The sequence below is a fragment of the Colletotrichum destructivum genome, chromosome 6 (genome assembly GCF_034447905.1).
Source record: "Colletotrichum destructivum chromosome 6, complete sequence".
Lineage (NCBI taxonomy): Eukaryota > Fungi > Ascomycota > Sordariomycetes > Glomerellales > Glomerellaceae > Colletotrichum > Colletotrichum destructivum.
In genome coordinates, this window is record NC_085901.1 from 599,409 (window position 1) to 623,174 (window position 23,766).

General features: G+C 55.4%; 8 protein-coding genes across 8 annotated transcripts; 3 read left to right on the plus strand and 5 right to left on the minus strand.

The window, feature by feature from the left end:
* Nucleotides 1–795: 795 nt before the first annotated feature.
* Nucleotides 796–4,450, plus strand: CDEST_09357 (Putative P-type ATPase, HAD superfamily, P-type ATPase, transmembrane domain superfamily; the record flags this gene model as incomplete). The annotated part of the gene is made up of 3 exons (XM_062925516.1): nucleotides 796–1,199; nucleotides 1,687–3,643; nucleotides 3,701–4,450. The coding sequence occupies 3 exons, from the start codon at nucleotides 796–798 to the stop codon at nucleotides 4,448–4,450; spliced, it is 3,111 nt and encodes a 1,036-aa protein (XP_062781567.1).
* Nucleotides 4,451–4,862: 412 nt separating this feature from the next.
* Nucleotides 4,863–5,757, minus strand: CDEST_09358 (uncharacterized protein; the record flags this gene model as incomplete). The annotated part of the gene is made up of 2 exons (XM_062925517.1): nucleotides 4,863–5,512; nucleotides 5,583–5,757. 2 exons carry the CDS (start codon nucleotides 5,755–5,757, stop codon nucleotides 4,896–4,898), a joined length of 792 nt encoding a protein of 263 aa, XP_062781568.1. The 3' UTR covers nucleotides 4,863–4,895.
* Nucleotides 5,758–7,513: 1,756 nt separating this feature from the next.
* On the plus strand, nucleotides 7,514–8,292 carry CDEST_09359 (uncharacterized protein). The gene is made up of 3 exons (XM_062925518.1): nucleotides 7,514–7,748; nucleotides 7,845–8,065; nucleotides 8,162–8,292. Exons 1-3 carry the CDS (start codon nucleotides 7,584–7,586, stop codon nucleotides 8,274–8,276), a joined length of 501 nt encoding a protein of 166 aa, XP_062781569.1. The 5' UTR covers nucleotides 7,514–7,583; the 3' UTR covers nucleotides 8,277–8,292.
* A 1-nt stretch (nucleotide 8,293) lies between these two features.
* Nucleotides 8,294–11,462, minus strand: CDEST_09360 (uncharacterized protein). Its single transcript, XM_062925519.1, has 6 exons — nucleotides 11,189–11,462; nucleotides 10,688–11,081; nucleotides 10,189–10,601; nucleotides 9,918–10,127; nucleotides 9,684–9,844; nucleotides 8,294–9,603 (listed from the first exon to the last, which is right to left on the minus strand). The coding sequence occupies exons 1-6, from the start codon at nucleotides 11,279–11,281 to the stop codon at nucleotides 8,730–8,732; spliced, it is 2,145 nt and encodes a 714-aa protein (XP_062781570.1). The 5' UTR covers nucleotides 11,282–11,462; the 3' UTR covers nucleotides 8,294–8,729.
* A 167-nt stretch (nucleotides 11,463–11,629) lies between these two features.
* On the plus strand, nucleotides 11,630–14,378 carry CDEST_09361 (uncharacterized protein). The gene has a single exon (XM_062925520.1). The coding sequence runs from the start codon at nucleotides 13,810–13,812 to the stop codon at nucleotides 14,251–14,253; it is 444 nt and encodes a 147-aa protein (XP_062781571.1). The 5' UTR covers nucleotides 11,630–13,809; the 3' UTR covers nucleotides 14,254–14,378.
* Nucleotides 14,379–14,534: 156 nt separating this feature from the next.
* Nucleotides 14,535–15,099, minus strand: CDEST_09362 (Putative YjgF/YER057c/UK114 family, RutC-like superfamily protein; the record flags this gene model as incomplete). The annotated part of the gene is made up of 2 exons (XM_062925521.1): nucleotides 14,901–15,099; nucleotides 14,535–14,845 (listed from the first exon to the last, which is right to left on the minus strand). Exons 1-2 carry the CDS (start codon nucleotides 15,010–15,012, stop codon nucleotides 14,535–14,537), a joined length of 423 nt encoding a protein of 140 aa, XP_062781572.1. The 5' UTR covers nucleotides 15,013–15,099.
* A 39-nt stretch (nucleotides 15,100–15,138) lies between these two features.
* CDEST_09363 (Putative NRAMP family protein) lies at nucleotides 15,139–17,682 on the minus strand. Its single transcript, XM_062925522.1, has 4 exons — nucleotides 17,223–17,682; nucleotides 16,894–17,132; nucleotides 16,533–16,807; nucleotides 15,139–16,465 (listed from the first exon to the last, which is right to left on the minus strand). The coding sequence occupies exons 1-4, from the start codon at nucleotides 17,656–17,658 to the stop codon at nucleotides 15,625–15,627; spliced, it is 1,791 nt and encodes a 596-aa protein (XP_062781573.1). The 5' UTR covers nucleotides 17,659–17,682; the 3' UTR covers nucleotides 15,139–15,624.
* Nucleotides 17,683–19,523: 1,841 nt separating this feature from the next.
* CDEST_09364 (Putative short coiled-coil protein) lies at nucleotides 19,524–22,315 on the minus strand. The gene is made up of 5 exons (XM_062925523.1): nucleotides 21,702–22,315; nucleotides 21,469–21,521; nucleotides 20,966–21,269; nucleotides 20,333–20,904; nucleotides 19,524–20,271 (listed from the first exon to the last, which is right to left on the minus strand). Exons 1-5 carry the CDS (start codon nucleotides 21,960–21,962, stop codon nucleotides 20,103–20,105), a joined length of 1,359 nt encoding a protein of 452 aa, XP_062781574.1. The 5' UTR covers nucleotides 21,963–22,315; the 3' UTR covers nucleotides 19,524–20,102.
* Nucleotides 22,316–23,766: the final 1,451 nt, after the last annotated feature.

Here is a 23,766-nt window from a genome sequence, read left to right on the forward strand (position 1 = left end):
CTCTCTGTGTGTATGTGTATGCGACTGGTTACTGACTCTGCTGACAGAGTCCAATTGGTTACGCCGACAGCAGAGAGATACAGGGGTACCTCCCGGATGGATCCCCGCCATTCATCACATCAAATCACCACATGATACATCTCAACCCGGCATGCAAGTACGAGAACCTAGTGTACCTGTACACCCATCCCAACCCATCCCATCCCATCATCCACTTATTCTCTATCCCGTACCCATCATTCCTCACTAACAGTCGCGGCCCCAGCCCGGTACGGAGAAGTGCGCCAAGACAAGCAATCGCCCAACGGATACGCTTCGGTCCTCACTTCTTCGGTCCATCCACTCCAAATCCCGTTCGGTCGGAGCTACTTTCGCACCACCCACCGCACCCGTACCCGCGCCCGCGCCCGCGTCCCTCCCTCCCTGTCTGCATCCTATCCTGCTGGTGGTCTATCTGTCTGTCTGTTCGTCTGGCCTAGTGTATTCGAAGGACACTCGCGTGTAGGACAGACACTCCTCCCCCTCCCCTCCCCTCCCCTCCCTTGGCATCCATTCCACACGCCAAAAGTATAACTTAACGCCATCTTCCTACCACACCAAGCATCGATCCCTTCCTCTTCTTTTCTTTCTTATCACCACCCCGATCACCCCAAGCTCTTAGCTTGCCCGTTCTCTCACCTTCCCCCCCTAAACCACCCTATTCACAAAAAACGACACTCAGCTGGGCTTTACCAAAAGCACCAACACCCCCTCCAGACCCCCGAGCGCATTCTAGCAGTAACCTACCGATATCCGATGGGAGAACCCGCAGCCGTCAGGCATGGTGAACACAACACAGCTGCCGCGGAAGTCAACCCCGAGCAGGACGAACCGCCGTCTATACCGCGGCCCCCGCCCATTCCCAACCCCGTCCCTCAGCGGCCTGCCCACACCGTCCCCGTCACGGACCTAGGCCTTCTCTGGCAGACCAACCTTGAAAATGGCCTTTCCAAGGCCGAAGCCTCTGCCCGTCTTGAACGGGACGGGCCTAATCGTATCGAGGGTGCGAAGGGCCTGTCGGTTTGGGAGATTGTCATGAGACAGATCTCCAACAGTCTGACGCTCGTCCTCGTGATCGTCATGATCTTGTCCTTTGCCATCCAAGATTACATTGAAGGAGGTGTCATTACCGCCGTCATCCTTCTCAACATCGTCGTGGGGTGAGCTTTTTCTTCCCCCCTCCCTCTGTTGCATTTGGATTCCCGTCTTTTGCCTTGCAATGCAAAATACATGCTCCCGTGCCTTGCCTCGATTTTCCATTCGCTTTTGCCTACGCCTGCAAACCCTGCTCTCTATCCCCGGGCAACGCGCCTCTTTGTTGGCCGAGCCGCTGCCGTGGGTGGTTGGTCAGCAGGTGCCCTGTCTCTTTGTCTCCCCATGTGTGGGGATGGGGTGGGTGGTTGTGTTTGGCCGCTGCGCCTGCCACTGCTTTGGGTGACTGTTGACCGCCCTCCTCGTGGCACCAGCACCCAGGGAGAGATTTGGACGTATGCAAGGATCTAAGCTGCATGGCGCGCACGTCCTCGAGCACCCACACCCCCTTGTCATCATCTGTATCCCTTCTCGTCATCCACCAACACACTATTCTCTCCGCCTCGTTGTCATCATGGACAAATCATCAGAAATCCCAGGCTGACTTCGTCACAGCTTTATCCAGGACTACAATGCCGAACAGACCATTCAATCTCTGTACGCGCTGTCCGCCCCGACATGCAAGGTCATCCGCGACGGAATCGCGGAGACCGTCCAGGCCCAGACCCTCGTCAAGGGTGATCTTGTTATGATCGCCGTTGGAGATGTTGTCCCGGCCGATCTCCGTCTCCTCGAGGGAATTAACCTCTCCATCGACGAGGCCCTCCTTACCGGCGAGTCGCTGCCCATCAGCAAGCACCCCGAAGCCATCTTCGACGAAGACGACATCCCCCTCGGGGATCGCATCAACATGGTTTACTCCGCTACCACTGTTACTCGAGGACGCGCTCGCGGTATTGTCACCACCACCGGCATGGACACCGAGGTCGGCAAGATCGCCATGATGCTCCGCACCACTCGTAAGCGCGACGAGAACGCCTCTCTTCCCGTCCGCGCCCTCATGCGCGTCAAGGCTGCCTTCAAGAGCATCCTGGGTCTCGAGGGCACCCCCCTTCAGGTCAAGCTTAGCAAGTTTGCCCTCCTGCTGTTCGGCCTGGCCATCCTACTTGCCATTATCGTCTTCTCTGTCAGCAAGTTCGACATTGATGATCAGGTTCTCATCTACGGTATCTGCGTCGGTGTTGCCGTCATTCCCGAGTCCCTTATCGCCGTCCTGACCATTACTATGGCCGTCGGCACCAAAGCGATGGCGTCTGGTAACGTCATTGTTCGTAAGCTGTCTTCCCTCGAAGCTGTTGGTGGTGTCACCAACATCTGCTCCGACAAGACCGGCACCCTTACTCAGGGACGCATGATTACCCGAAAGGTCTGGCTGGCCGAAGATACGACCGCCATCATCGAGGGCACTACCGATCCGTACGACCCTACCAGCGGCAAGGTGCGTTGGCCCGGTTCCGCCGCCTCGAGCTCGGCCTCTAGTGGAGCGTCGACTCCGACGGCAGAGAAAACCGACGACACTATTCACTCCTCGTCTTTCGGCGCCTTCCTCAAGGCCATTGCTCTCTGCAACAACTCGTCTGTTACCGATGGTAAGACGTCCACCGACACAGAGTCAATGACGACCGCCACCGAGGTCCCCGTTGCGTGGTCTGCCATCGGCGAGCCCACTGAGATCGCCCTCCAGGTCTTCGCCATGCGCTACGGAAAGGGAAAGAACGACCTTATCTCATCTGAAAAGACGAAGATGTTGTACGAGTTCCCCTTTGATTCGTCTTGCAAGCTTATGAGTGTCGTCTACGAGTTCCCTGGAGCACCCCGTCAAGTCTTCACCAAGGGCGCTGTCGAGGTCATGATCCTGCGCCTGGCCGAATCCGAAGAAACAAAGGCAAGAATCGCCGCCAAGGCCGACGAGCTCGCCTCCGAGGGTCTCCGAGTCCTTTGCGTTGCTCAAAGATTCCTCGAGGATACGGACAATGCCAGCGAGAGAACCGAGGCGGAGACCAAGCTCCGCTTCCTGGGCCTTGCCGGCTTATACGACCCTCCCCGTGTCGAGACGCTCGGCGCCGTCAAGCAGTGCAACACTGCTGGAATCTCCGTCCACATGGTTACTGGTGATCACATCAAGACTGCCACTGCCATCGCTCACGAGGTTGGTATCCTCCGCGGCGGCGAGCAGCCCACTGCTGTTATGGCTGCTGGTGTTTTCGACGCCATGTCGGACGATGAGGTCGACGCGCTTGAGGCACTTCCCCTTGTTATTGCTCGATGCAGTCCCATGACCAAGGTCAGGATGCTCGAGGCTATGCACCGTCGCCAGGCCTACTGCATCATGACCGGTGACGGTGTCAACGACTCTCCTGCCCTCAAAAAGGCCGACGTTGGTATTGCCATGGGCAAGAGGGGCAGTGACGTTTCCAAGGAGGCAGCGGACATGGTCCTTACCGATGACAACTTTTCGTCCATCGTCACCGCCATCAAGGAGGGTCGTCGTTTGTTTGACAACATTCAGAAGGTATGTCGTGTCGCCTGGTACCGTTTTCTTTGACGACCGAAGCTAACCATGGTTCAGTTCCTGCTCCATCTCCTCATTTCCAATATCTCCCAGGTCATCCTTCTCCTTATCGGTCTCTCCTTCAAGGACAGAAGCGGCACATCGATTTTCCCCCTGTCTCCCCTGGAGATTCTCTGGGTCAATCTCATCACCTCGTCGTTCCTGGCTATTGGTCTGGGTCTCGAGGAGGCACAACCCGACATCCTCTTGCGTGCACCCCACAGCCTTCGCATCGGCGTCTTCACATTTGACCTGATTCGCGACAAGATGATTTACGGTTTCTTCATGGGCTCGCTGTGTCTGGCCGCGTTCACGTCCGTCGCGTACGGTCCTGGCGCTGGCGATCTCGGCAGCTTCTGCAACGACGGTTGGAACGACACCTGCGGTGTCGTCTTCAGAGCTCGCTCTACCGTTTACGCCACCTTGAGCTTCCTGCTCTTGGTCACTGCTTGGGAGGTCAAGCACTTCCAGCGCAGTCTGTTCAATATGAACCCCGAGTTGTGGACCGGCCCCACCGCCGTGTTCAAGACTATCTCCAAGAACCGCTTCCTCTTTTGGGCTGTCGCTGGCGGCTTCGTCATGACTTTCCCCGTCATCTATCTTCCCGTTGTCAACCGTGCCGTGTTCAAGCACGACATGATTACCTGGGAGTGGGGTATCGTTATTGCCTGCCTGGTTGTCTACATTGCGCTCATTGAATCCTGGAAGGCCGTGAAGCGCCATCTGGGCCTCGGCTTGAATGCGCGCATTCCGGATCAACAGGTATAGTCTAGTCGTGCACTTCAGAGTGCTAGAGATGGTTCTGCTGCAAAGTAGACGCTTTTCTGTGCTGGTTCGAGGCAACAAAAAAAGAGGATGGGGACTATGGGGTGTGTTTTCTCAGTGGCGCTTTGGTGTCAATTACTTGGGATTACTTATTACTCTTCTTACGGGATCCAACATCGGCGAAAGGGAATGAATCGGTCAGTCGGGATGAGGCTATTCAACATTAGTCTGACAGGCTCTTGGGCTTTGGTGGTATTGGCATTCATCACACTCTTTCAGAATTATTTAAGTAGCTGGCTTAGACTGTCGAGCACTTACAACAGTCATGCCTGACAATGAAAAAGAGCTTGCTTCGCTAAGCTCAACCCACAAATTTCTAAGGTTCTCCCATGGCCCTTTAATAATGTGCTTGCTACGAGGACTGCGAGAAACTCATCAAACAGTGGCTTCATTGTCCTTCTGCTCTTTCTTGTCTTTCCCTCTTGATCTGTTTCTTGTATTCAACCCAATCATCGCTCCTCGGAAATGGGATATCCGGCACTTCAACGCCCAGAAACTCACACAGTGGCTTCCACCCGTCCCCGGGGCGAAACTCCAGAAACCTCTTCCCGTGCTTCTTGAGACGGCGCACCTCGTCATGATGCTCCTCGAAATATGCCCGGCCGTTCTTGTCAAAGTCGTCGCCCCAGCACGCAACGTGGTAGGCGTTGGCCAGGCCCTCCATCGGCGACCTTCGGTCCGGGTCGCGGTGGTGGTGCGCGTGGATGAGGGTGTCCCGCATCGACGCCTCCCACGACTCAAAGTCGCGGGTTGTGTGGATGATGGCGCAGTCCGGGTACGCCGCCGCGAGGGCGGTCGGGAACAGGGAAGCGGGGAAGTCGGAGACGGCGGCGAAGGCGGACAGCAGGGCGTCCCACCGATCGCGGGGCCAGGGGTCGGCGGGGGCGGACGCAGGAAGGTTGTCGGCGATGGCGGAGATCCAGAGGTCCTGGTGGGCGTTCTTGGAGACCTCCCGCATGTGGTAGACTGGGGAAATGGACAGGTGGGCGAGGGCGTCGGCGAGAGCTGTGTTTGGACGGAGTGTTTTTGTCAGTTCGGTTTGAGAAACGGGCTGCGATGGAAGGGGAGTGAGTACATTGGGTTCCCGTCCGGGGAAGCCCGAGGACGAGGACTTTCATTTCGGGCATGGCGGTGGCTTGTGAAGAAGAGATGATGGTACGCGACTGGATCTCAACGGCGCGAGTGTTCTTGAAACGAGTGAAAACCCTTTTGTTGTCCGTTTTTATGATGATAAGACCGAAAAGAAACATGAACGGCAACTTTTACAAAGTCCGTATGTCCGGGTTGTCCCGTGCTTGGGCGTCACGGGACCTGCCGTGTTAGGAAGCTGGGACCGGAGCGGAACGGGTCGGGATGGGTGAAGGATTCGGGGGGGTCAGCCGGGCGGGCGGGTTCCCCACCGTTCCGGAATTGTGCCGGGTATACCCGGGGGTGTGTTCGCGTCTTGGGAAACGGAACACTGGTTTAAGAGTGTAATCGTCGGGAGTGTACGGGTTGTCGATTCCAGGAAGAGAATGATATAGCCCGGGTTGTAGCTTGCCAAAGTTTCAACTGGGCTGGAAAAAGGGAAGGGGGATTAGGGGGGATGACGGACGGAGCATGTCACTTGAGCCTCTTTGCTGGATTGGACATTCCATTGCATGGTTAGGGACCAAAGTCCATTTTCGTTTGTCAATTCCATCATCGGCATTCGAGCACGTACGATTAACCGTCGCATTTCATGAGCACAGCGAGAAACGTCTGACTGCTTCGCGAACAACTCTTTGTTCTGCGCAACCCAGTATTGGCTGAGGTGCTTACTGCCTAGAGCTATTAAATATAGTCATGGCCTGTGGAGAATTTGGGATGGGTTTTACGCCATCTGCTCTGGACTCAAGCCGCAACGTCTGCTCATAGAAACCAAGTATCCATGCGGGTTGGTTGACAAACAAGTCCGTCAATCATCTTGCGCGCCATCAAAACTCGGTCAAAGGCTCTACGCAAACCCGGTGAATATAATTGCTTCGTGTCGGTAGGCAGGGCACTATCACCTTGCTATCACTTCGATCTTCTGCGTGTTGGACTCAGCTTTTGACTCGAGGCTGTCTGTTGTTGACTATCCTATAGAGCACGTAAAGAGTATCCTGTGGCGACATTGTTCAGTGAAGAGTTCCCCTGGTCATATTTCCTGGTGCCTGTGTTACAGCCTCCGATTAGAGAAGACATGCGATCACCTGTTTCTTCCAACGGCTGACTCAGCGTTGCTGTAGGCAGCTTCGTGGGAGTGAAATTACTAGGTCGACTCAAGAGGATGCGGTTGTCTCGATAATAACATTCTCTCGCAGTCTAACCATTTTTGGCAGATTCTCCCCCAAGACGAGGGTGGCTGATACGCGGGGGAACATGATATCTAGAATCTGGAGAGATTGCGTCAGCCCCGGAACTTTACAAACGCGTACAGAACCAGCGACCCAGGTCCCCCCATAGTGTCAGCCAAGATCTGCACAGGTCTAAAGATTCCCGTCACCTCGGCTGCGGGACCCGGGCGCGTCCCTCCATCTGCTAGGGGTCGAGTCCTTGGGTCATGCATGCCGCGCGGAGGAGATCTAAGCCTCTATCTCATAAATGAGCGCTAATGCAACCTGCGCTTAACTCTAACCTGTAAATCGCTGCGTTGGGTGAATATGGGGTGGTGGTGGTGGTGGGGAGGGGGCCCTTGGTTCGTTGTCTGGCGCCTCGTTTCGGGGCGATGCAGGTCCAGATATTCTATACGCGTAAATCTCATAGGTCGAATACGTGTATATGCACCATACGGCTGGTTGCCATGCACGATGAATCCGTGTAAAGAAAAAGAATGCGGGTGATGAAGATTCATATAAAGTGAGACCGATCCCTCCTCCATTGAACTATGAGAACAGATCTGAAATTCAATCATCGCATCAACAAACATCCAACCTTTTCGACGACTTGACGAGCTCCGGCCCCCAAACGTCCAACGACCATCCCCCCCCCCCCCCCCCCCCCGCTCTCGCCCACCCAACATCGGTATTCGATCTTGCGATAAGCCGCTTCACAATCCCCGGGCGTCATCGCCATAATGGGCATCCGCGAGTTCTTCGACGGTCGGTTTTTCGACACGAGGTACAGGACCAAGGTCCACATCCTCCAGCTCGTCCTCATGACGGTGGCAATCATCCTCACCATCGCCCGAATGGCCATGCCGGTCCCCACGACCCGCGCCAATATGATGGCTTTGACCATGGTTCGTCTTTCCGCCGAGGATAAGCACTCGGGAGCGCAGTCCTACACGATCAATGGCCGATTTTCGAACTGGAGCTGACCAAAACGGTGTACACAGGGCCTCAAGTCGCTCATCATCATCGGCTACCAACTCCTCACCACCCACAAGCAGCGCTTCAAGAAGTGGGCTTCGCTGAAGGCCAACGCCATCCTCAACACCATCGAGATCGTCTTCTGGTTTGTCGCGTTCGGCCTGCTGTGCTCCGCCAACGGCACCTTCTGCACGGGAGCCAGTTGCGCGCTGAGCTGGGTCGTGACGCTCATCGTCATGGTTCTGATGTAAGTCCCCCTCCCCATCTCACCTCGCGCAATCGCCATTCGATGACCTTGTCGTCTCTCCAATGTCTTTTTGCTGACGGCCGCTGGAAATCGTAGCGTGCTGGCCTTCCAGACTTCCGTCGTCTCTATCAAGGACTACCGCTACTTCAAGAATTACGGCGTCAACCCCGAGACGGAATCCCGAGCGGCTTACCCGAAGCCTCAGGTCTGAGATTTAATTTGTTGATGAGAAATGACAGGTGGTTTTACAATGCGAATGGGATGAGCAGCTGGCTCCATGAGATCGGGATTGGAAGTGGTGGTTGAGAGCGTGGAGCAGCAAAGAAGACGACGGTATTAGACAAGCTTGATGGGTTTTATGAGAGACGGCGTTGGTTTTTCCTCCTCTTCACTGGCCTTGGAACTAGGTCATTCGTCAGCATCCTTTCCTTACAACATACCTAGTGTAAAAGATACCGGTACTTGTTCATGAATGGCCCGGGCGTTTTTCTCTCTCAGACCACACCGTGAAAAGTACCACACCCGGCTACTTATACGGATGTGATACTCCGCTCGCGCTCACAAGGAGGAATGGGAACAGAACTGGCACACTGGCGGATAGGCTTTTGGCTGGCGTTCGATTTCCCAGTGATACATACAAGACGTTGTCCCTGGGCGGCTATGGCTATGTCTGGGGATCGTAGTTGAAGTCAAAGTTCACCCCTGACCAAAAAGCATCGTCCATGAAAGTCGTCCCGTCCTGTCCGCCGCCGTTCATGATGGAATCTGCGAGGGCGAACTGCGTATTGAAGGCGGATTCCGAACCGCCGCCGCTGAAGCCCTGAAAGCCTTGGCCTACACCGTCCCACGCAAAGTTCTGGTCGACCATGTTCATCAGCGGACACAGGTTCTGCTCGAGGCTTTCCTGCGGTTGCGCCGCGAGGATCTCCACGCCCTTCTCGGGTGCCACTGCCGTGTTCCTCCGCTCGTCATGGAGCAGGGAGTTCGGGATCCTCTCTGGGTACTTTTGGTACAGGTATTTGATGAGGTCGACTCTCATCCTGCAAGCAGGCTTCCATGAGGTGGACAGCTCCTTCAAGATCTCCAGGCACGCCTCGATGTACAAGGTGCAACACGGTCTGCCCGTGTTTGCAAAGTCCGGGTCGGGACTCGCATACTGGATCAGAACAAGCGTCGCGGTGAGTATGCAGTGCGTGGCCGAGATCGGGCTCCTGCGGAAGCTCCCAAAGACCTGGCGATACTTTTTCCCGGCGTGACATATCCTTTTCGCCGACTCGATGCAAAACTCCTCAGCGCGCTTGGCAGTCTCCGTCTTGGGTACCACAGGCGCATCTTTCGGCTTGATGAGGAACGGCTTGAAGAGGAGAATGCAGCAGGTGTGGTAGACCATGTGCAGGGTGTAGACCTGCGGCATGTCGTTGTGCTTGTCGATCCGGAGGTCGGCTGGGAGCTCGTAGAACCACGTCTTCAGCTCTAGAGTGCAGGATTGAAGAAACGATATCCTCTGCGGTCCTTTGTACAGTGGTTTTGGGGCGTACCTTGGGGCAGATCGTTAGCCTCGTTTCCAAGGGAAACCTGTCGACTGACACAAGGACACATGTGGACGTGAGCTACTGACAGAGCAAGCAGAATGTTTTCCAAGATGCGGCAGAGTCCAATCAGCCCACGATGCACGAGGATCTTCTTGTTGCATCGTTCCATTTCGGTCGTATCGTTGGATCCGCTGCTTATCTGCTCCGGCGTGAGTGGCGAGGGAAGATTCACCGCACCCTGGACATCCTGTGCAGACGAATCAGTATTGAAAACCACTCATACCGCCTCTAAACGACGGGATTCTGCAACTTGGGCTCACCAAAAGGCTACAGACTCGCCCAGTGTAGATGGCCGCGAGCTTGTCATCACAATACAGTGACCAATACACCTGCCGTCGCAACTCTATCTCTTCAGGCGACATGTGACACGTGCCGGCCAAAGATGCGGCATCGAGGTTCAGCCCCATGTCGAGGGCGAGTCGATTTGCCATTCCCTGGTGCAGCCATCCGGCTGCATCGCAACCATACGACTTGGTTCCATTAGCATGTTGTATTCTCCGGTTCGATCCGGCAGCTTGCATAATGACGTACCACGTAGACGCCAACCAGGATGGACATTGACTGGAGAGTGGTGATGGTTGGATGCTTCATGTCGTAGTGCAAGAGTACTTCGGCCTTCTGCATGAACGGTTTCCCCGCCGTGTTCTGGTCGGTAGGATCCGACCGGGTGTCGATCCTGTCTGAGTAGCGCGACCCCAGAGCAAGGATGCAGTTGAGCAGTAGCGGGCTGTAGAAGCGGCCTTGCGTCTTCATGCTTTCTCTGAATAGCCTTTCGTTGACTACCTGACACCAGGGGCTCTGATACTCAAAGAACAGGTCGATCAACTCGGTCTGGAGGTCTTCGGGATAGACCTCGGCTTCCAGCGGCAGGATGAAGCGATTCGTATCGACAGACTTGGTGGTTGCGGGGCTGCTTCCATGATCGTCGTTGTTAGGTGTAGACTCTACATGATGGTCAATATCTGGCTTACAGAGAGAAGAAGGGAGAAGATGAAAAAGAAGATGGAAAAAAAAAAAAGGTCAGGCGTACCGCTTTGGAACTCCAAGCGGCCACTCGATGGTCCGAAGTATCGCATCTCGCCATCTTGGTCATAGTTGACGGCTTCATCCAGAGAAAGAGCTCCTTCAAACGTCGCACAAAGATCATCGAATGCTGAAGGGCTCAGGCCGGCATCACCGCCGCCTCCCAAGGGGTTGGCGATGGAGGGCAACTGGGGCATCGCCCCCGTGGTGGAGAGTTGGGCAACGGACGCCTCGATGTCGATGGCGCGGGACTGAAGCACCGCTTCAAGCAAGTCGATCCTGCTCCTCAGCAGCTGTACATAGGACTTCGAGGCAGGCTTGCGGCCATCCTCCTCACTCCTGTAAAGGCAGTTGATAGAGCGCTCCGAGCACCGGGTGCAGGCAGGTCGTTGTCCATCACACTGGGCCGTTCCAGGGCGCGTTAGCTAGCATTCGTTCACTCACCCTACACCTGTCTTGGGCGGAAGCACTTCCGGTGGAGGGGCAAAGGAAAACATATTCCACCCACCTTGGCTCTTCGGCGCCGACACTCCTCGCATGCTTTGGACGTGTACCTGCGCTTCGGATGGGCTACGGCCCGCTCCGATGACGATTGAAGCATGGCGGCAAGGGGAAGAGATGCAAGGGTCTATCCACAACGGCTGAGATAATCTTTCTCCCGGAGCCCTCGGTAGGCGGGATGTCGGGGTTCTGTATGGGAAGACGAGGTACGAAACGAACTGAACCTGTGCCCTGTCTCTCTCTTCTCTCTCTCTCTCTCTATCCCTCTATCTCTCTGTCTCCTCTCCCTCCTCTTGTGTCTGACAAGCAAGACTCAATGAGATGTTGGTGAATGCGGGGCCAATCACATGGGCTCACAGAGAGCTGCTGACTAAAAGAGCGGGGGAGGAATTCATATTCCGCGCCTCTGCGTCACTGGCTCGAATGTTTTCTTGCAGAGTATTTTCTTGCTTCATCAACTCGTTGATGGTTGACGGTGAAGGTCAATATTCGTCATGGGGCCATCATCCCAGGCCTTCCCATTCCTCACGACATCGTCGGGGTTTAATTTCATTCCAGGAGTGAATTTCTTTGATTGGCAACTCGTGCCAACAAGCTCGCAGCGGATGCAACTTCTGCGGCTCCTAGTGGGATTTCAGAAGGGTCACCCATCACCCACATAGTAGGTTCCACACCGCCAGACAACAGCGGAGCTCGCCTTGCTATTTGAGCTTCCGGGGCAAGAATGAAATCAGCGACCGCACTCTCGGGCTTTGGAAGTGAGACCGCCTCAAGTCTTGGCCCGGAGATCGGACGGTCGACAACCCAAAATAGCATCCGAAAGGGGGATGTCCGTGCGGATTCGTCATTCCGAGCTGGTTCATCCTATGCCGGGCCGTCGACATCGTCAAGACCATTGTGCGCACTCAAAACACTCACGCGCCGCTTGTTCGATACCCCGGAGCGTGTGTGCTGAACCCTACCTCGCTGCTGCGTTCTTTCACACCGCTTTCTCGCGTCAAGATCACGCCGACCTGGACCCTGAAGTTGAAGGAGGATTTCGGATTAACACGTGGGAGGGTAGCAGTCGAATCCTTGAGGTTGCCGCCACCGCCGCCGCCGCCGCCGCCATCACAGCAACGACAATATGCAACGCCATGACCGAGAGACACGGGCGGACAGTGGGACCGTCGCGTTCTAGCGTGGGGATATCGCACTGACGACACCAAACGCTGCTCCGGCGCAGTCAGAAAGGATACCGCTGCGTCGATCACCGCAGATGCAGGTACTCGGGTTGTCGTCGTGAGATGCAGGACTGACGTGCCTCGTTGACTGGCTTTTCCCATCCTTTTCCTGAGGCTTTTTGAGACTTCACGGAGGCTGCCCGATAATCCTAGGCCGGGAGGATCGATCACGGTCAGGATCACGTTTCAATTTCTATCAGCCTCCTCACTTATGGCGCCGGACCTAGGACAGCAGCAAAGCCGGGAAATAAGCCAACGCCACATCGCAAATACTCCTAAACAAAGACTCTCGGAGGGGTTGAGGCTGGCCTCGCCGGGAGACCAAAAGACCAAAGTAGGTTGGCTCCGCAAGTCTACCCGCCGCTGAGGCACGGTCGGGAAGCTTGGGATGAAATTTAAGAATTCATTGACCTGCAACGACCCTGAAGCTCTTGATTCTGCTCAGATGCCAAGCAGTCTTCTGCTCACGAGTATGCAGGTAGGTCCTGTCGCCAGTTTCGACGGAGAAAAGATGTAAAGACACGCACACCTACTGCATGCTACTGCATGTCTCGGACGACCACCGCAAGCTGGGGCTTGTTGTAGCGTTGTTGTATGTTATATGTCGCATCCAACACCGTGGGACGCAAGCGGGCGAATGTGAGACAGCACACTCAAGTGAGGGTTCTTGGTCAATCAGCTTCTGGTGTTGAAGCCTTTCCAGGGTGGCAATCATCCTGTCCATCTCGAAAAAGGATTCTTTTTGTTGTACTATTTCCAGCCAGCTACCTTATCAAAACCACACTGGCTGGACCGACCTGTCTCGCCTGCCAACAATATGCAAATCTCCCCCGAAATTTCCCACCGGCGCTGACCGATTCCTTCGGCGGACTTCTCCACGGACACCCGCCTCCCCTCCGCCTTCTCACCCTTTCCCCTTTTCAGGAACGAACAAAACCGAGCCTGCTAGCGCGAAGCCTCAAGTCTCTTGGTTCGATACCCCGACGTCCGGCTCGGCGGGAGCACGGTCAGGGCACGGCCGGCCCGGTGCCACTTAGCCTCCCTGCCTGCGTCTGCTGCTACTCGTCCCCCGCGAGCCATGCCGTTCTGAACCGTCAGTGGCGCAACGGCTCAGTCACCCACACACCTACTTGGGGGTTCCGGGCGGTAGTGTTGATAGCCAGAGTTGATAGGGGTAAGGGCGGGTGGGGGGGAGAAAAGCCTCAAATCGTCGGAACTCACCAGGCCTGTCGGTCTGAGCGAAGAGGAGACGAGACCTCTATAAGAAGGTCCTGCTTGGTCTTTGCTCATCGTGCATCACCAGCTTCGTTTCTCACTTACCTACCTCCAGTAGTCGACAGATCCTCAAATCCCTCCACACCACCATCATCTCTTCGCAGATACACAGCGTCTCAAACCACCCAACATGCCTTCCACCGTCGTCTCCACCCCCGTCCCCGCCGGCGTTGACAGAGCCGCCGTCCTCTCCGCCATCCACAACCACGAGCTCATGGTCAAGACCCTCTGCCCGGCCCTCATCTCCTACAAGCTTGAGTCCGGCTCCGTCGGCCTCGGCCAGTCCGCCACCTACTCCATCACGGACAAGAAGCCCATCGGCCAGACCACCTACCAGCTGACCATCACCAACCTTGAGGAGGGCGTCGACACCCTTGTCAACGCCAAGCCCCCCGTCGGCACCCTCATCATCGCCGGCAAGTGGCGCATCGTCCAGGAGGCCAGCGGCCTCGTCCTCCGCGAGGAGGTCGACATCGATGCCAACGTGCTCATGAAGAAGATGGCCAAGGGCAACGTCGAGAAGACCCACCCCGAGCAGCACGCCGCTCTCCTCGTCCAGGCCGGCAAGGCATAAATGATGGACAGTGCGTTGACGACATGTATCCCATTGGTTGAGCTTTTATCACCTTGGGAAAGCTAGCGGTTCGACCGGCGTTTAAAGGATTATGGCATCTTGTAGATACGCACCCTACAAATAATGGGAATTTGACAATTCGAGGCACTCATGTTCATGGTTCTTGTTCTCTTCCCCTTACATGCGATGTGATGCTTGTGTGTCGTGGCTTGAACATCAACTGCTCTTTTCCCACGCACCGGATGATGCGAAGTCAACATGCCCAGAGGTCCCAGATTTTTTCAAGCCTTCGCAGCGCCTTCGGGGTCGTGCGCAACAACCTCAATCTCGACGCGCATGTCGCCTTCGCCGAGCCTTGGTACCCCCACGCATGTCCAGATGGGCTTGTGGTTCGGCATCCACTTGTTGAAGTTCCTGACCATAGCATCCATCGCCTCGTTGTTGATCGGCACATGGTACGAGTTGACCCTGTAGACCTGCTCCCAGCCCTTGCCGCCGGCGTCCTTCAAGTTGAGGTCGACGTTGGCAAACGCTTGGTCAATCTGCGCGTTGATCTCCTTGTAAAACTCCCCCGTCTTGGGATCCCATCCGCCTGGCTCTTCTGTCAGCATGTATGTATCATCGTGCAAGCCAACAAGATACCATACCTTGGCCGGCGCACTCGATCTTGTCACCCACACGCACGGCTTGGTTGTAGCTGAAGTTCTTGAGGTTCTTTTGGCCAACGCCCTCGTACGCATAATAACGAAGATGAGACATGTTGAGGAGTTGTATGGGTGATGTTTGAGAATTACGCGCCGAAAATGGTCACCTAGATTTTAGAGCAGGCAACGTAGTTGGTGAATAGGAAACGGGAGATGAGAGTCCGCACTCCGGTAAAAGGCCAGTTAATTGTTCTTGGTTTTTATAGATGGCCGTAAAGGAGATTGTTTTTGGCATTGTAAGTTCGCCGACGTCATGTTGCGGAAACTAAATTCCTCCATGTGGGGGTCGACTTGAGTCAAACCCATTCTAACCATGTCCAAGCCCATCTACGTGATGGTAGGAAACGCGCAGAACAGTTTTGTTCAAGGTACAAACAAATATGAGAAAGAAACCCAGAGGTCCAAGTCCATTCCATCTCACACAACTTTTGCTTGACATGGGGGTTGAGCCTCATGTAAGGGCAGCGCTTGTTGAACAACGCAAATGAGGGAGAGAGAAGAGAAACATCCCAGACACTCGAAATACAAACCAAAAAGATGAACATAGGCGACTACCATCCAACGAAAGCAAAGAAAAAACGACTGCTATCTCACCCCTTTCTTCCCCGCCCGCAGGAATAACTCCTCACCGAGTTCCCTGCTGGTTTCCCCTTCACCCACTCAAGCCTTACTCGCCCTTCCCCAGCAGGACCAAGTTGGCCACGTTCATCGCCGCGATGATGACCCATATCAGGACAGCGAGAGCCGCGGTGTACCACGAGTTCGCCATCTTGACCAAACCGCCCGCGTCGTCCAGGGTCTCCTCGTCAACTCGGCTCCTCAACCGAGCCTCGCCATCACGGACCGTCATGTACTTGTGGCGGCACGTAAAGTAAATCAGCGGCGCCGTGACGAACGGCAGGACAACGCTGAGCACGACCTGCGACGCGTTCAGCGCCGCGCTCACGCCCTGCCGGCCGACAGCCCCGGCGATGACGATGCTCGGCGTGACGCTGATGCTCCGCGTCGCGAGGCGCCGTAGCCAGGGCCGCATCTTCCAGTTCAACGCCCCCTCGCTGACCATCTGCCCGGCAATCGTGCACACGATCCCGGCCGAGACGCCCGAGAGGAGCAGCGCCAGTGCGAAAATGGTGCCCGCCGCTCCGGATATGGAGTCCGTGAGGAGCTGGTGGATGCCGAAGATGTCCGCGTCCGGGGCGTCCTTGTTGCCGAAGAGCGAGGCGCCCGCGACAATTAGGATGGCGGAGTTGACGAAGAGGGCGAACGTGAAGAGGGAGATCCCCAGCTCGGCCGTCGACGTCTTGAGGCAGTGTTTGATGGCTCGTACCGACGGGACGTAGTAGTCCTTGTCGATGCTTTCACCGCCGAGGTCGACTTCTCCTGTGCCGGGAGGCAGCAGGCCGTGCTTCGTGTCGTAATCCCGGAGGCGGGCTTGGACGATTCCGGAGCCGAGGTACAGGCTGTGAGGCATGACAGTCGCTCCAAGAATGCCACAAGCTTGGTACAAGCTGGACCATCGACACCGGGCTCGTCAGCGCAGTCTCAGACAAAACAGGAGGCGAAGGGAAAATTTACCCTTGCGATTCGACTACTGCATGGGAGGGTAGGTAGCCACGGAATACCTCTCCAACCGGCGTGTCCTTGATCAGCGAGAGCTGGATACAGAAGCAGACCACCACGGCCAAGACGAGGCCGATGACAAAGTACTCAAACATCCGCAGCCCCCTCATGGACCCGTGGGGCCGGTAGAAGACGAGGATGATCATGACGTCGAGAATGGAAATCGCACATCCCGCCACCAGGGGGATCGCGGGCACGAGGAGGTTCAGGCCGATGGCGAATCCGATCACCTAAATCCCGTGTCATTCTTCAAGTCCGGCGGCACGACCTCAGCAGCATCGCCACTGTCACAGCCCCTCCCGGGCCAACAACGTACCTCTGCAATGTCCGTGGCGATGATGGCCACCTCGGCAAAGACGTAGAGGACATAGTTCATCCACCGCGGCAGGAAAGCCCGGCACGCCTCGGCCAGGTTGAGCCCGGTGACAGTGCCGAGCTTGGTGCAGAGGCTCTGGAGGAAGATTGCAAACAGGTTGGCCAGGAGGACGACGAAGAGAAGCCTGAAGCGGTAGGTGGCTCCCGCCGCAACGCCCGTGGCATAGTTTCCGGGATCGACTAATCGCGAAAATGAGGATGTCAGTCAAACTGGCCGGCACCCCTCCCCTCCATCCCTTGCTGAATGACTTGTGTGTCATGCGGGCTTACTATATGCGACAGAGATCATGAATCCGGGCCCGACGAAGGACCCAAACTTCACAACAGCACTCCAGGCACGAACAAGGATGCCCTTACGGACTGAGCCTTCGTCTAGGCCGTTGGAAGGATGCTGTGAGTGAAGGGTAGGGAGAGGAACCGCAAGGGCATCCTCCCCCTCGGGTTGACCAAGTCCAGGAGACTTGGCCGACGGGTCGCCCGTCGCAGGGCCGACGCCGTCTTTCCCCCAGCTGTCGTCAGAGCGCGTGATAGCGACATCTCCGGCCCCGGCAAGCGCTTCTTTGCTGTCTCGTGCTGGCCCCAGCTCCCTCGCGTTGACGGTGCCGTTGAGGTCCTCGTTGGTTGTCAAATCGTTGGATAGGGGACTCGGACTCTGGTTGTAGCCCTCCCCCTCGTAGGGCTCGTCTGTTCGAGACGGACGGTTCATGATTCCGGCGTGGCTTTGTGGAAGAAGTTTGCTCCATAGCTTCTATGACCGCTGGTATCGTCGTCCACGTAAGTTTCCGGCTAAGCGGCAACCAAAATGGAGCATGACTAATCAGCCATACGATAATTTTACGGATCCATCGAGCCTCAGCTGTTGATTCAGTAGACGACAGCTGCTCAAAGATTCAGCCTTAATAGAAATCTATAAGTCGTTACAAGTCTAGACACGTTGAATTGCCTTTAGAGTAAGCCGCGCAGTGGCGTTTACCCGTTTTGGTAAGCATGCAAAGCTATAACCCACTTCGCCAAGCTGCCAAGCAAGTCTAAAAGCCAGTATAGTCGGAGACGTGTGGCCTCGCAGCCGCCCATCTCTTCCCAGACTCTTCCCAGGACGGCCTCGAAAGAACTAGTTCCAATGACTCTCGACCTTGTTTTAACGTTCCTCTCGTAAGAGAACAAACAGCAACCAGGTAAAGGGAGGAAGTGGATGTAAACCCCATCTTGCCTGCGGATGATGGCTGAAGGAGTGAAGGCAGAGGAAGCTTGTGTCTCTGATTACAGCCGTGGCCCGTGGAGTGTTGAAACGCTGCGAATATACGACTTACTGACGAGAAAGCAAGGGGGGTAGCTGTCGAGCGTAGACTCCCCCCGATCGACTCACGGCTTATCTCTGTGGCAAGCATACTTAAATCCGTAGCTAGCTTAAGCCAAAATGCAATACATCAAGCCGTCATCCCCTCGACTGTATATGACTGTAACTGATACAAGATTTAGCTCCGTAGCCTTTTGAATCTCCTAGAGTCAACAGACTCGGCCGCAGAAGAACGCAACCGGCCCCCGATCCCCAGCATTTGCCGAGAGTTTTGGGTAACCAAGCAGACTTGCCACCAGCAAAGCTGCCGCGCGTGTAACACCAACGCCAGACACGACATCACGGTAACGCAGATTAGACACGGACAGGGGGCCTGATTGGATCAAACTACTTGCAGCTGTTATTTGACGAATCAATACCAGGCCGGCTACGTGGGATTTGCGATCGAGGTTCGTTCATCCCAGCTCAACCACCGAAATAGTTGAAGTCCTCCTCCCCCACCCCTTCTTACATCGCCCACACCCACCTCCAGCACGCTCTCGAGATAGGCTGAGCCGTGTCACTGCCGCCAGTATGTCCGACGCACCCGCAAACCCACCCCCCGCGTCCGGCCCGATCATCGCTCGCGTCAGCGTTAAACCAATCACCCCCAAACTTGTCGTCATATCCCCCTCGCGGCAAAGGAAGTCCTGGAGCCGATGAACGAATCACTGGAGTCTCCCAAACCTAGCGAGAGAGTAACAGTTCGAGAATGCACGCCGCAAATCGCATCCGCTTCACATGTCCGGCATCAAACCCCAATTGTCCCGCCCCACGTGATTGATCCGCCAACAGATAGAAGGGCAAGGCCGTGTTCGCGCCTCCGTTGATGCTTCGCCAGCGGGCGTGGAGAATACGACACAGCCTTAAGTTGTCGATAGCCCTTTTATCCAGAGGTAAACCCTCTCTTGAAACACAAAGTGACTAGCATTACCGGAGACAGTGACTACTCCTCGGACCAACACCTTCTCACATGCCTTGCCTTCCCTATCCACCAATCGATTGGTGGGCTTTTCGAGCGAAATCGATAATCGGTGGCAAATGACGTCGGCGTACATGGTGTAGATCGTAAGCTGCGGATCGTCGTGTGGCGCGGTGCAGGTAAACAGCCCTAGCTCAGCGTTTTACATAGGGGCCGTGTTGTTGCAGTGGGTAGTGCTCTTCTTGCGCAAATCCAGTGTCGTAGGATGGTCAGTGATGAATAGCTTCACCTGGTCGGTCACAAGCGACGCGCCAAGGTGACTGCAATACTATTTGTGGTTCATTTCAAGGTCGATGCCTTTCCTCGCCTATGGCGAGGTATATACACAATATGCGAACGTGAGACCCAAGGCCGGAAGCCCTTACCAGTAACCGAAACGCCCAATGCTATCCAATGCCCAATATGTCATTTGATGGTGTCAGACCCCCAAATGATGACGATGATGATGATGATGATCGTTAGTATACAAGTCGCGAACCGATGCAAGTTTTTTCCCACTCCGAATACCGTGTCCGTGCCGTAAGCCATAAACGAGTCAAGTATAACGCTGTAGGCCAGCTCGGCCACAAGGGGGTATCATGCCCTGCACGGGCTGTGTCCGATTATGCTGTGTAATAGGTGTCCCGGGATCGTGTCCCAGAGAAAGGGATTGGCCCAGATAGGCGTCAGGGTAACGCGTAACCCGGCGCCGGGGTAGAATGATGACCGTGTTTTGGGGTCATGGAGACGCGAGGCAGCTGCCAAGTGTCGAGTGCGTGTCGACGCGGCCGGGCCATTTTGATTTGATGGTGTTTTCGTCCTTTTGTCAAGGCCTTTGTCTGTGACCTATTGTTCATTTCTTGCCCTTAGTTGGGGCGGCGGTGATTTTACTCGTCGTCATTAGATCGCCAATGTACTTTTGGAGGAATTTGTTGTTATTGTCGAGCTTGTCGTGTTCTTCCCTGACAGCCTCGATGCGGTTGAAAATGGTCAAAAGAGAGTCTTGGAGAGCCTTCGCGTGTCTGGAGCAGATATGTGTTTAGCTGGGGAGTTTACTTCGCGACAATTGCGACTTGTGCTCACCTCTTCAGTTCTTCCCGGGCCTCTCTGCCAAGTGCTTCAATGTCTTCACTGGTCCTCCGCGGGCTCATTGCCCTCACATCGTCGGGTCCAAACTCTGCATCGTTGGGGCCGACAGCCGAGCTGTCCCGGGGCACGACCAGTGGGCCGCTGCTCTTGCGGCTGGGCAGACGAGGGCGGATAGGTGTCGGCTGGTGGATCTGGTGCTCGTCATGTTCGTGGTCAACCGAAGAGGAAGATGAACTGGACTGAGAGCGTTCGATGTGGGGCGGGAGGTGCGACTGTTCGGCGTGCTGCGCCTGATGCTCGTTGTCCATGTTTAGGGGCGTTGGGAGATTCGATGGCCGAGCGAGTGGGGTTTGAAGTGAAGTGGAACGTCGGATAGCGAGTATGGAGCGTCGAACGTCGTACTGTTGATAGAAAGGGTGGACGAGTCTTGTAGTCGTTTTCCGTAGAATTATTGCAATCTTCAATCGGTTCGTGGTTGTGGTGCGAAGACGCGTTTGAGTATTGAGTGAGAGTGTGTGGTTGTGTGGTTGTGTGGTTGTGTGTGTGTGTATGTGTGATAAAAAAAACTGCCTGCAGAGGAGCGAAAGGGCGGCTCAAAAGGCAAATATGGATTGAATTGAATGGGACTCCGTCACCAGGTTGCAGGCTGAGAAACGGGGTCTTGCCACCACTTAGTGTAAACAGGGTCAAGGCTCTCAGAGGTGGTGAGCGGGCAGTGGCGGAGAGGAGACGAGGATGGCGGGAGAAAAGAGTCAGGTGGTTGCAGAGGCGGCAAGGCGGTAATGGTGGGGGGGCGTGGACTATTATGGAATGTAGGGGTGTTGGTGGTTGTGTTTCCGGAAGCAAGTAGGGTCCTACCGGTCTCAAGAGCGCCAGGGACAGACAGAGCCGGTGAAGCAGCAATGCGGGAGATGAGGGAAGAAGTAGTGTACTGTGTAGAAGAGTCGTGGGAGTGAGGGGGGAAGGGAGAGGAAGAGAGAGAGAGCACGAAAGCTGATGGAAGAGGGATAAACAAGCCGAGTCGTCGAGCAAAAAAGAGTAGAGGGGGAAGGGGAAGGGAAAGAAGAAGGGAAAAAAAGGCGCGGTGGGCCGTCACCCAGGGGGGGGGGGGGGGGGATGGAGGAGTGTACAGCTGTGAAAGGGGAGGGGAGAGGGGGTCCCGGGGGTAGGAGAGAGACGAAGTCTCGTGGGTTGGTGTTGGTGTGGATGTGTGTGCTAGAGTAGGTGGGCTTTTTTCTTCTTTTTTTTCTTCCCTTTTGAATAGGCTTCGGTCTTTTTCCTTCTTCTTTTCGTCTTCCCACTTTAATTCCTCGCCAGTGATATCTTTTTTACTTTCCACTTCTATGTTTCCTTGTTACTTTACCGCAAGGTTTTTGGTCAGGTCATCGTCGCCTCGCGCCGAATACTGCTTCCCTACTGCTCCTTGTATGTGGGGGTCGTATGGCAATCGGAATCTGAGCAGCAGGGAGAGAAAAGAGACGAGAGACCCAGAGAATAGGTGACTGAGAGGGTGGGAATGCTGTGGGAGTAATACGGGATTGCGAAGACGGTTGCATCGACGGCGGCCGTCGACGCCGTAATGGCAGTTTTGGTGGTGTCTGTATCTGTACAGAGTACAGTACATGCAGCGCACAGCATACAGTGCCCACTGGCACGTCTCTTGCAGTCGAGTCGACAAATCGCACTGCAAGAGTCAGGCATCGAGAGAGCGTCGTCGCAAATGCATGGCTTGGCCGAGTGGGTTTGCTTCGATGTTGACGTTCACAGACGGCCAACTTTGTCGCGATCTGCGGTACTCGGAACCAGATGGCGGAGGTGACTTGCAATGGCTGGGATCCCTCTCTCTGTGAATGGTTGTTGTTGGGCCTTGGGCGTCGATCGGTTTGCGGGTTCTGTTCCTCTCTAAGAGAGGGGGACGGACGGCGGTAAAGGGTCGGACGGGGGTCTGTTGACTGTCGAGGGCTTGGGAACCTTGGGCGCAAGGATGGTCGAGGGTGGTGTTGGACACGACAGGGGGTGTGAGAGGGAGAACAGGGTCAGAGAAGGATCCAGCAACAGGTTGCCAGCTGGACAGCGAGCCCGTCAGGCTGAAGCGGCGGTGTGGAGAAGCATGATGTTATCGCAACCGTTTATTTTTTGTCGCTGCACCTGTGTCATCGGGTGTTTTGCTCTGCAACTCTGTCTGAACGGAAGATGGAATATGCACGCCGTCGGGTGTAAATTGCGGCGGCCATGTGGGAATGGAAGAATGGACGAGTGTGCTTCTGAGACGGATCGCATGCGTCGCAGTACTGCCAAACTACGATGCAGTGGGATGCGGCACACCGAGCAAAGAGACATCTTGGTCGTCCATGTGCCAATCTGGGTTTGTCGGTGCGCCAGTGATGCAGACGGCGGATCTTCCCTGTCCAGTCTTGGATGTAGGGCGAGCGTTGGTGTGGCTGGTGAGGTGACCCGAGCCAACGACGAGAAGAAGATGCTTCTCTCTTCATGTGCGACGAGTGTGTTTGGCCGTGTTTGGAATGAGCCCAGGATTTGAGAGCGGACTGTAAATTAGAAATGCCAAGCTGCTAGGCAGTATTGTGTCGTCGTTCGCGGCGAGAAGACCCATCCGTACCCTGCCTGAAGAGAAAAGCACAGGAAAGCACCCATCGTCAGCGCGGACCGGCTGAAATCGATGTTCACGACGGCTTCACTCTTGGTTGTGACGATAGCAAGTTGTGCTGTTTCGTCGGTTGCGCCCAACACTGAGACGGTCGGAATGCATGCCCGACGGCGGCAGCCTGTGTGAGCGTCCGTATCTGCGGATACGTATCTCTTCTTCTCTTCTCCTGCTGCTCATACAGGACAGGTACTACCTGAACTGGGAATGATGAGGGTGAATACAGGGAAAGACCCATCAGAAATTGCACAAGGAACCCTCTGTTTGCGCCCAGCAGCCATCCAGTCCTCCGTCATCCCAGTCGCTCCTGCTGCCCGGAGTGGAAAGAGAGACAGTCTACGTACCGTATCGGCGGGTCCTTTAATTCGGGGACCCAAGAGGCAATTAGATTCTAGGACCTGAGGCAGGTATTTTTGCCCACATGTCACTCTGCCTTTTCCCCACAGATTGTGACGCTGGATTGTCGCTTGGAAAGAGTACGTACATTAGATAGGTACTTACATATCCGCATGTCGTCTCACTCCTCATACCCCATAGGTGCAGTACGTACCTGTCTACTCTCCCTCCCAACCCAAGGCACCTCCTGTACTCTGTATTGTCAGAGTAGGTACCTAGGCAAGTAGGCACCCGCAGCATTGAATTTTTCTTCCTCCACACTCCTCGCATGTATCCGTCATCTCACTCTTCTCCTCGGCCTCTGGCTGTCGTGGTCGTCGTCCACCTTGGAGCATCTCACGATGCCAACCTTGTGTACGGAGTATCTGTA